Source organism: Myotis nattereri (assembly GCF_964212035.1).
Source record: "Myotis nattereri genome assembly, chromosome: 2".
Lineage (NCBI taxonomy): Eukaryota > Metazoa > Chordata > Mammalia > Chiroptera > Vespertilionidae > Myotis > Myotis nattereri.
The window spans coordinates 135,557,924-135,570,124 of record NC_138076.1 but is presented as its reverse complement, the minus strand read 5'-3'; the positions used below and the strand labels follow the sequence as shown (position 1 = coordinate 135,570,124).

General features: G+C 38.1%; 1 protein-coding gene across 1 annotated transcript in view; it reads left to right on the top strand.

Annotated features, from left to right (window-relative positions):
- LRRIQ1 (leucine rich repeats and IQ motif containing 1) overlaps window positions 1–12,201 on the top strand; it is a 264,793-nt gene that overhangs the window by 127,739 nt on the left and 124,853 nt on the right. Inside the window, exon 18 of the mRNA XM_081084809.1 lies at window positions 2,519–2,638. Coding sequence (XP_080940935.1) covers window positions 2,519–2,638 — 120 coding nt within the window. The remainder of the gene's footprint in view (window positions 1–2,518; window positions 2,639–12,201) is intronic.

Genomic DNA, 12,201 nt, shown 5'->3' with positions numbered 1-12,201 from the left:
TGCAAAGCCTGGATATCTGAATCACTCTATGTCAGCGGTTCTCAACCTATGGGTCGTGACCCCTTTGGCAGTCGAATGACCCTTTCACAGGGGTCGCCTAAGACCATCCTGCATAGCAGATATTTACATTATGATTCATAACAGTAGCAACATTACAGTTATGAAGTAGCAACGAAAATAATTTTATGGTTGGGTCACAACATGAGGAACTGTATTTAAAGGCCCAGAAGGTTGAGAACCACTGCTCTATGCTAAAGTGGTGTCCCATTGTGTTGTATATTCTCTCAGTGTTTGTTATATGGTCAAGAAATAAATAACTGTTTTTTTCTGAGCTACTATGTATTTTTATTATAGCACTTAGCCTATTCTAAAAAAGTACTAGTATGTAAGATACACTTTGAGAAATATATAATGCTCAGTGTAAATACGTAAGAGAATGGAATTCTTGGTATAATGGGCAGTGAAAATAAAAACAATGTAGAATTTCATATTACTGGAATAATAAGAAGCCATAGCACAGTTAGACTAGATATAGTTGTCCAGGCAGGGAATTGAATGTATGAAATAAAAATGAATCAATCATAGATGGATTACTTGAAAAATTGAGACCTTGACAGAAACAAATAAGAAGAACCTAAATATTACTTATTCCATACTTATATTACCATTATTTTTCATAAACTAAATAGAGATGTCTGGGGCTTGAGTCCTGATGCAGACTCATGAAGAAGGTATCTATATGTCTCACACCAGGAAAACACATGCTATGTATTATAGTCTGGAGCTTTGTAAATGTTCTTTCCCTAATGAGTTAGGCTGGATCCATTGTGAGCCACAGTGAATGAATCTTTGTCATTGAAGACCTGGATTAAACAATTTCCTTTATACCTTCTTTTCTCTATGTCGGTACCTGACCTTGCTATCTTCTATAGCCAACTCTTTTATAACCAATCCACCTCTCCTGCCTCATCACTAGATTATTTGGAAAAAAAAAATCAGATCTTATCATTCCTTTTGTAAATATATAAGTATAAATTTCTATAAGATCTATTAGTTTAAATTTAACTGCAATATATTACTAACCTAAAAACTGATAATTATTTCTTAATATCAGTCATTGACCAAGTCTTGGCTAATTGTAGAGGTTGTGTTTTGGCTGCTTAGGCTGGTTGCTGCTGAGTTTGTGAGTGACTTCTGCTGTCATATATGGTGTATCTGTTGTGTGTTTGTAAATTCCACTTCTCAATATATGTATTTTTCAGAATAACGATATCAATATATCATTATCATTACCCTTATGGAAAACATATTTAAAGTATCTTTGATAGTTAAATGTGTCTTTTGAGTATATATTACTAGAGATATAATTAAATAAATCTATTTTAAAGTCACTTTAAATAACTTCTGTGTGGTTATACCAGCATATTTTTATATTTTTTAGGAATTTCTTTTTTCATATTTATTTGTTTTATAATTATCCTAAGTATGCACACAGTTCCAAAGTCAAATCTAAGCAACGTATAGTCACAGAAGTCTGGCTTCTATTGCTGTAACTTCCACCCTGTTTTCTGCCTCTATAAGTTAACATTTTTATAACTACTTTATAATACATACTTTTACTTTTTAAATATTAGAAATCACATATACATGTATATTTAAATATATAGGCATATTTAAATACATATTTACATACAATTATTAAGCATATTATATTTATACTATTTATGCATATATTTAAATATATATTTAGATACATTTATTATATATTTATACACAGTCTTTCATAGATAAATGGTAAAATGCATTTATCTGTGAAAAATATTTCAAATAGGAAGAGACAAAAACATCCCACTCTGTCTATCTTGTTCTTTATACTTATATCTATAATATATAATATATCTGGGAGCATACTTCCTAAAGTATATAAAAGTACTCATTTTTAAATAAAAAGATGCAGTGATCTTAGAGTTACAGTTAGGGAAGTTTACCCTACTCCAAGGTTATTGGGGAATCTAAATGGTTTTAGTTCTATTACTTTTACGCTTAGTTTATTTTAAGGAAGAATTAGTTAATTGTTATGGTCCAGGATACTATTTCTCTAATATGGCCATTTATGTATGGTGACATTTTCCTAAATATGTGTTAGTTTATTTTATATATAATCATTTAAAAATTAGCAAAATTAGTTTTCCTTCGTATCTCTTTCTTCTTAGTTTAGAATGGGTCCTGGAGGAATTATCAGATAATTGATTGGTTGACCTACATGTGCAGTTGAGGGAGTTTTAAAGATTCTTTTCTGCTGACCACAAGGAAGGTCTCCTGAGATTCAAGACTTTAGACACATGCAGTTGTTTAATTTATCTTGCAGTTTTAAGTGTCACATAAAGTTCAAAAAACAGATTACTGAGCCATTAAACTAAGGTCTAAGATGTTTTATCTTCCTAATGGGATAATACGGAGAATCTGGTTTGGAGTTTGATCTATAACCTTGTATAACATGCTTTAAATTTTTGTTTAGGCGGTTTGGAAGGGCTTTCTTTTGCGAAAGAAACTGACAACAGCTCTAGAGGCTGTTAAGAATGAAGAATCTGAAGAAGAATATGAAGAAATAGATTTAGAGGATTTTAAATTTGATGAAGTAAGTAACAATTATAACAAAAATACTGATCGTACAATATTTTTAGTATACTATTTTGGAGCTAAACCAGTTTCTGAAGTTTATAACCTCTGAACACTGTTACAGTTTTTTAAAATAACACTTGAAGAAGTATTCCTCTAATTTCTTAACATCTTAATTTACCTTACAGTGTGTAAACGTGGCTATAGAATATTGACAAGAGTTCTGGGATACAACCAGATTTACACATTGTATCAATTATTCCTTATTAAATATAACTATGACCTTATATGTACCCTGTTAAAAAAAAACCTTTAATAATTCTTTGTTCCCTAGAAAAAATGAGAATAACCTCCTTAAATTGTTATTCATGTACTCCACAAAAAGGTAGCAAGCTGTACAGACATACTCACCACTTCTCCCCTGTGGCTTCCATACGTTCCAACCAAGTTGAGCACACTTTTACTCTCAATAGCACTTGCCTTTTATATCCTTAGTTTTGCTCATTCTGTTCCCTCTTCTTTAGATAGTTAACACCGGCATAACCACCAGTCGGATTAAGATAAAGACTATATAGACATGCCCAAAAGACTTCCTCATGCCTCTGTAGTATTCATACCTCCTTTTCCATAGGTTAGTTTTGCCTATTTTTGAACTTTCTATAAGTGGAACTGTACTGTATGTGCTCTTCTTTTACATGGTATTATGTCTGTGAGATTGAGCTACGTGGTTGAATGCAGCTGTATAAATTCCACTCTTTTGAATATACCACTTGTAATCCATTATTTGAATATAACACTTTCCAAAACTCTATTCTACTATTGAAAGACTAGTTATTGTTGAATTAATTCTAGTATTACCTATGATGGCTAAAGGTGCTATGAACATTCTTTTACATATCTTTTTATATGTATATTCACATTTGTTTTAGGAATAGAATTTCTGGATCATAGTCTTTACCCATGTTTAGTAGATAGTGCCTAACATTATTCCAAAGTGATTGTATTAATTTGTAGCTCTATAAGCAGAATATGAGAATTTTAGACTAGCCTTATCCTCACCAACAGTTTATATTTTCATAACTTTTCCCCCTATTCCAGTAAGTTTTGTCATGGTATCTTATTGTTTTAATTTGAAATTTTCTCATAATTAATAATGTTGAGTACATTTTCATATGCTCCCTGGCCATTTAGTTATCCACATTTGTGATATGATCAAGAGTTTGGGTATTTTAAAGTTAGGTTGTACACTTTTTTCTTACTGACTTGTAGAAGTTCTTTATATATTCTGAATACTACTCTCCTTTTCTTTGCAAATATCCCTTCTAAATTCTGAAGCTTATTTTTTATTCTCTTATGGCTCATTTTGATGAACAGACTGTTTCTAGTTTTAAGTTAAAAACAAAAGTTTTTTAACATATAAGAAATCTTTGCCTACTCCAGATCATATTATAGAAACTTTATGATCTTAATTTTCAAAATTTAAGTCTATGATTCATCTGGAAGTAATTTTTGTGAGTAGTGTGAGAAAAGGGTGGAGATCCCCTCCCTCCCATACATACACATTTGGTTATCTCATTGACTTAAAACCATTTGTTATACAGACCATACTTTTCAGAATGGATTGCAGTAGAAGCTTTGTTTAAACTCAGGTAACTGTGTGTGGGGGTTCTCTTAATTTTTCTCATTGTTATATTGTTTATCCTTACATCATTAATTACTATATGCTTTATAATAAGTTTTGACATTTAGTCTTATAAAAAAGTTCCAATTTTGTTCTTCCTCTTCAAGAAAGTGCTACTACTGCTCTATTGATCCTTTTCATTTCTGTACAAATTTTGGAATCATCCTGTGAATTTGCACAAAAAATATTAGAATTTTTGTCTTAGGTTGCAGTGAATCTATAAACCAATGTGGGAGACCTGATATCTTTTAGAATATTACATTTTGAAATCCATGAACACAGAATATTCTACCATATATTTAGGCCAATTAAGGTTTTTGTGCACAATGCTCTTGTAGTGATCTTGTACATTTTTGGTTAGATTTTTTTTTCCTAGGTAGTTGATATTTTCTGATATTATATTTATTTTTTCATATTAACCTTATATTTTTCCACTTTGTTGAAATCACTTATTAATTTTGGTAGTTTATCTCTCAAGTCTTTTGAATACTCTATATACACAATAAGTCATCTCAGAAGAATGACAATTTTATTTCTTTTTTTTCTAATTCTTATGCCTTGAGTTTATTTTTCTTGCCTTGTTGTCCTGACTACTACCTCCAGTAAATTGTTGAATATGAGCAGACATCTTTTTTTAGCTCCTCAAATCAAGGTGAAAGCTTTCAACATACCATCATTAAGTAAAGTATTTGTTAATATAGGTTCTTGAATTTGATTAAGGAAGTTACTTTCCATAGCATCTTCTTACCTTTCCAAGAGGTTAATATGTTTATCATGACCATGATCATGATGATTTTATATATGGTTTGGATTTTATCAAATAGTTTTTATGCATATACCATTGATTTTTCAAACATCAATCCTTGTATTCTAGAATAAACTAATTAATATATAATGTATTATTCGTACTTATTTATTTTAAAAACTATATATTTTTATTGTTCACAGTATTACAGATATCCTCGATCTCCCTTTTGTCTCCCATTCACCCAGCACTGCCCCCCCCCCCCGCCCCCTACCCCGCAGGCTTTCATCACACTATTATCTGTGTCCATGGGCCATGCATATAAATATATAAGTTCTTTGGTCTATCTCTTCTCATTCCCCACCCCCCCTCCCCCACAAGATATGTCAGTTTGCTCCATGCCTTCATGTCTAGGGTCTTATTTTGTTGGTCAATTAATTTTTTTCATCAGATTCCACAAATAAGTGAGATCATGCTATATTTCTTTCTCTGATTAGCATACTTCACTTAGCAGGTCCATTCACACTGTCTCAAAGGGTAAGAGACCCTTCTTTTTTACAGCAGCCTAGTATTCCATTGTGTAGATGTACCACAGCTTTTTATCCACTAATCTCCTGATAGGCACTTGGGCTGTTTCCAAATCTTAGCTATTGTAAATAATGCTGCTATGAATATAGGGGTGCATATATCCTTTCTGAATGGTGTTACATGGTATTTAGGATATATTCCCAGAAGTGGGATCTCTGGGTCAAATGGAAGTTCCACTTTTAATTCCTTGAGGAACCTTCATACTGTTTTCCATAGTGGTTGCACCACTTTGCATTCCCACCAGCAGTGTACTAGGGTTCCCTTCTCCACATCATCACCAGCACTTGTTGTTTGTTGATTTATTCATGATAGCCATTGTGACAGGTGTGAGATGATATCTCATTGTGGTTTTAATTTGAATTTCTCTGATTATTAGTAATGTTGATCATTTTAGGCTCCAGAGTTTCAGTATCTTTATTATATAAAACAATGCTGACTTCCCCAGAGGGAAACACTAAAAGACTATCTCCATTTTTCAAATCTGTTAGCTATATTAACATCTTTGAAAAGACGGTCCAGAATAAAAGCTGCCATAAATCATGCATAATTGTCAGAGCCCAGTGGAAAATTGTCTCCCAGCAATATCTACCCCTTTATTCTACACGGCAGAGTTTCCCATAAGTATGCACTCCTGTGGCCACTCTAAATAATCCTACAGAGTCTAGGACGAAAACCATTTGGTTATCCTCATGATGCAATTAAGGTTACTATTAATAGCCCAGGTGGTTTTACCTTTAAGGTTCTGTATTTACCTTCCCACTAGATTGAAGCTTTAATCCAGGCACAGCTGCAAGTATTAGATATTACAGACTCCTTCTTGGCTTTTGATGAAGAAGTTTCATGCAATTCTGCCATCTAAAACAACCCTGGCCAGTGAGTTGAGGCTGACTTAAATACTTTCCAGGGCCATAGTGTTGTTTCCTGAATCATTCGAAGGTAATTTGTGAGCAGGACACCTTCCAGGTGTCATTTGTCCAGGCTATGGGATGACTGAGAATGGGGGTGGAGAAAACATTCAGAGATTGTGTATATGGGAGCTGCAGGGTTTTCACTCTATTCCTGCTGTCAGGCTGTCTGCCGCCTATTGTCATGATAGACTTCCCAGCAAACTTAAGGGAAATGATTACCAAGTTGTGTTCCACACCTTCTGAAAGGGATGGCAGACCCAGCAATAGGTTCAATTTAAGGTGCTTGCAGCCATTTAGGAACATTTTTCTTGTGGATAAGGCATTCTGGGATAGTTCTGAAGGAAAAAAGTTTGTTAATTTCTCTTCCTTCCCTATACCTCTCAGAATATAAGGTCTTCCCTTCAATGGTCCGGAGAGGTTGTTTTCCATCTATCTCCTCAAAATTTCAGTTTCCATTTAGTTTAGCTATAATTGTATCCTTTTTCTAATTATTCTCCACTACAGTTAGATCTTCCATCTGGCAGGGTGGGGAACTAGAGGAAAGGGTGCATTTGTATAAAACTTAACCATGTAACTTATCCTAAGCGCCCTTTGGCCAGGCCTCACCATGAAGATATGGCAATAATGCTGGCCTGAGACTTGCTATTGGGGAAAATAACCAAGCATTTTGCACAGGAGTGGCCAGGATAGAATCCTGAGCTGTCAAAACTCACCATGCATTTTTCCTAATTATTACTTAGGAAGTAGCTGTAATGGTTAATCCTTGCTGATCCCCAGTTAACTGATCAAACTACTTTATTAAATTGCATGGATGAAAGGAAGTGTGAGTGGGTAGAGTCCCACTATTAGCTCCTTGTTGAGTGGATTTTGTAATAAAACTCAACTGTCAGACTCCAATGGTCTAGAAAATTGAGAAATTATGAAGACAAGTTTCAAGGGTCACAGTTATATGGCAAAAATCAGCTGATAGATCATCTGAAAAGGTATAAACAAAGGTAAGGTATTGAAGGTGTAATGTGTGTGGTCAATTTTCCAAGAGCAGGCAGAGACAAGGACCCATGGAATGGGACCTCCTCCACTGTAAAACAATTAAGTAAGTTTTGCAGAAGTCACAAGTATGGCAAGCACCGGAAGGCTCGCCTCAGAAACAGAATCAGGCCCAATTAGTGATATGATTCTACTTGTCTCATGGAGAATAGGCCTTACAGTGGACATCCACATGAGTAATCAGAATGGTTCTGTTTGGTAATAAGGTGCAGCTGTGATTTGTTTCCTTGGTATGTGGGCCCCAAACAGAGTGTCTTTAGTCAGCAAGTCTATAGTTTTCCACATGGCAGATCAAACTCTGAGGCCATTGGCTGCAGCTCAAGATTCAGTTGAGTTTCAGCCTAGCTGAACCATCCCTGAACCAGGCCAAAACATTAGGGGAACCTGAGTGAATCGAGATCCCTCCAAGCCAGCAGCTTCGGATTAGGCCATGAAGTGGAGACCAAGTTTTCCTGAGAGGTATGACTTCCACTTTTTCATGTAAAGCTGAGATGCCACTGAGCCACTCTAACAAGTGTGGCTTTTGGGGCTGTCATACCTTGTTGGTGATTGAATCTGACTTCTCAAACTGAGAACAACAAGCCAGACAATCACAAGGCCTCAATGGGTCAATCATTTAGTTTCTAAAATAGTCCGGTAGGATGGCAATAGCTGATTTCAATATAAATATGCCTGGCATCTGGGTGAGAAGGGCCACAAACCCAAAACCACAAGGATGCTTCCAGTTGTAGGACAGAGGTTCCAAATAGCCAAATCACCATTCACAGAGACTTCTATTACCTGCATGACTGAAAGGGTCTGATATGATGTTGGGCCTCCTTTTTTGTGGTTAAGAGCTGAATAGAGAGGAGTTTTTCCCTGGCTACGGAGAGACTGAGCATTGTACATTTTCCCACATAGGCGAGTCCCCAGAACCTACTGATAAACAGGCTTCAGAATCAAGGCCCCAGAATTTTTTTCAGATCTGTCAGCCAGCCCCTGAATACAAATGTGTGTGATACTACTCACCATAATCAGGACCACTGAAACAGGATTTTTTAAAAATTGATATAAAGGGTGTCCCAAAATTCACGCAAGAAATAATTTTGATAGAAAACACAGGTTTATAATTAAAAATTATAAATTTTTTATTGATTCATAAAATATACAGTATAGGGTTATGTATGGAAAAGCACATCGGGTAAATGGCCTCCACGGCTTTGCTGGCACATACGCAAAGCCATGGTCTTCATTGGTCTTCATTGTTCCTGCTCCTGGGCCATAATTGGTACTTGTAATGCATATCAAATTGAAGGGATTGAAATCAAAGGGCAATAGATATTAAAATCTGATTCAATAAACCAAGTAAAATTAGGCTTTTATTTTTGTTGTTGTTGTTGTTAATGCTCACGCAAAATTCAAATCTTGCGTGAATTTTGGGACACCCTTTATAATTCACATACAACCTACAGGATCTCATCTATATAGTGAAAGCTTTGAACATAGAAGGTAGAGATGCTCACACTAAATCCTGACCCATTGGTCATAAGAGTTTATCACACTAGCACTTCTCTGGCTGCAATTTTCCCTTATTGGGATAATCCCCTATGGCACTTAGGGATGGAAAAGTAAAATATGTAACAGGTCAATTTCTAGTCTACTTCTAGACTAGACAAAACAACATTATAAAAGACCCTGCCCAAGAAATAACTTTAGCTCTGTCCTCTACTATGAACCATGCACAAATCCATCAGTTGAATCAATTTGCCAAACACCCCATGAGTCTGGGTAACACTAAGTTAGGTTCCTCTAAGGTACGGTGAAAGATAAGATATCTCTTATCCTCCCATCCTGTTAGCTATACAAAGTTTTTTGAAAATACAGTCTGGGAGAAAAAAAAATCTGTAATAAGACATGCAGAAATGTGGGAGACCCATGAAGAGTTGTCTCCCAACATTGAGCACCAACTATATACTACTCATAATGATCCTCTGAAACACTGATGAGTAAGACATTTTCTTAGTCCTTGAATACTCAACGTATCACCTTATAAAACGAATTATTTCAGCAGATGTCTTCATGAACCTAGGTCTAAACCTCCTTTTGTTGAAAATGTTGCCACTTTGTCATGAAATGTATATAACAGCATAAAAAATATCTAAAATAATAGGTGTATTAGGTCTGATGTGGCATAGTGATCTACATTGGCACTTCTTTTTTCGCCCTTTAAGTTATAAAGTAAATTTTAGTTGAGATTTTTAGTTGTTGAATTAATTTAACATAGTTTAAATTTGTCTTTTACATATGCTCTTTAGAAGCCAACATATAAAGAACAAATAAAGTTGTCTGTAAATTTAAACAACCAATCCTCTTATGAGTCCCTAAACCCAGAGAAGAAGAGGGAAGCTAATATATCATAAATACAAAAACAAAAACCACAAAAGTCAAATTTGGATTTTTTTTTTTGGTGAGTGTGTGTGTGTGTATTTGTTTTGTTTGTTTGTCTAAGACCAAACTCGCATTCAATAAGAGTGCAGGGATAATGTTCGAGGAGGATATAACATGCATTATATGAGGCAACTTTTAGCTCTGGAGTTCATATTTGGATCCCTATCTCAAATTTACTTTAGAGAGTACTACATATTATAGTACATTGAGAGACAATAAACAAACAAACAAAACCCAAAGTATAGGCAAAGGAAAAGGCAAAAGAAAAGTGACATATTTGGTTTAGTAAAAAGAGGCATCCATGGAATATATAACAGAAATCTCCAATAATACAAGCTTTTCCATTGATGATGAAGAGGGTTTAGAAAATGAGATTTAGGATTCAGAACGAGCTAAGTTTCCAAACTAAGGATTTTGAGAGGCAACAAAGTTATCATGAAATATTAGAAATAATTTTTGGGGGGATAGCAAGAGTCAACTTGGACAGAAGAAGAGGAAAGTGTTGGGGCAGGTGGCAGGTCATGAAGGGAGTAGGGAAAAAAATCAAATCATGGCTTTTAGAATTTCTAGGACTTGTTTAACTCTAACTGACCTGATACTTAGGACAAGTTAGATCTTAGTGACTGCACTGGATTGCATGAAAAAAATTGTATATTAATATACAAATAAACATGTGTATTACTTGCAGCTCCTCTTTCTGATAGCCTTATAGTCTAGTCTCTCAAAGTTGGATTATAGAATAACTAGAGGCCTGGTACACAAAAATTTGTGCACTCGGTGGGGAGGGGGGGGTCCCTCAGCCCGGCCTGTGCCCTCTCGCAGTCTGGGACCCCTCGGGAGATAACGACCTGCTGGCTTAGGCCTGCTCCCAGGTGGCAGAGGGCAGGCCTAATCCCTAGGTGCAGCCCTTGGTCGGGCTCAGAGCAGGGCCGATTGGGGCGTTGGGGTGCTGCCCCCTGTCATGCACAGAGCAGGGCGGATTGGGATGTTGCGATGCTACCCTCAGTCACGCTCAGGGTAGGGCTGATGGGGGGTTGGGGCACCGCCCCCTGTCACACTCAAGGCAGGGTCGATGGGGAGGTTGCGGCGCCACCCCGTCACGCACAGAGCATGGCCAATCAGGGGGTTGGGGCACTGCCACCTGTCATGCACAGAGCAGGGCCGATCAGGGGGTTGGGGAGCTCCCCCCTGTCACATACAGAGCAGGGCTGATAGGGGAGTTGGGGCACCGCCCCCTGTCACACACAGAGCAGGGCGGATCAGGGGGTTGGGGCGCTGCCCCCTGTCACACACAGAGCAGGGCCGATCAGAGGGTTGGGGTGCCGCCACTGTCACACTCAGGGCAGGGCCGATGGGGAGGTTATGGCTCTACCCCGTCACACACAGAGCAGGACCCATTGGGGGGGGGGGGTTGGGGCGCTACCCTCTATCACTCACAGAGCAGGACCGATCAGGGGGTTGGCGCGCCGCCACTCTCACACTCAGGGCAGGGCCGATGGGGAGGTTATGGCTCTACCCCATCACACACAGACCAGGGCCTGTGGGGTGGGGGGGTTGGGGCGCCACACCCTGTCACACACAGAGCTGCAGGGCGATCAGGAGGTTGGGGAGCTCCCCCCTATTAGGCACAGAGCAGGGCCGATCAGGGGGTTGGGTCGCCTTCCCCTGTCAGGAACAGAGCAGGGCAGATAGGGAGGTTGTGGCCCCGCCCCCTGTCACACACACAGCCACAGGGTGATCAGGGGGTTTGGGCGTTGCCCCCGTCATGCTGATCCCGGTGCCGGGAGACCTCGCGGCTCCGCTGATTCGGGTGCTGGGAGGCATATTATCCTTTTACTATATAGAATATAGGCCTGGTGCATGGGTGGGGGCGGGCTGGTTTGCCCTGAAGGGTGTTCCGGATCATGGTGGGGGTCCCCACTGGGGTGCCTGGCCAGCCTGGATGAGGGGATGATGGCTGTTTATAGCTGGTCATACACCCTTCAGGGTGGGGGTCCCCACTGGGGTGCCTGGCCAGTCTGGGTGAGGGACTGAGGGCTGTTTTCAGGCTGGGACTGAAGCTCCCAACTGCTCCTTTTTTTCTTTTTTATTCTGGGCCAGCTTTAGCTCTGAGGCTCCAGCTCTTAGGCCTCCGCTCCTGAAAGCAGGTATCTGGTTTGTTTAGGTTCTACAATCGAAACTCTGTA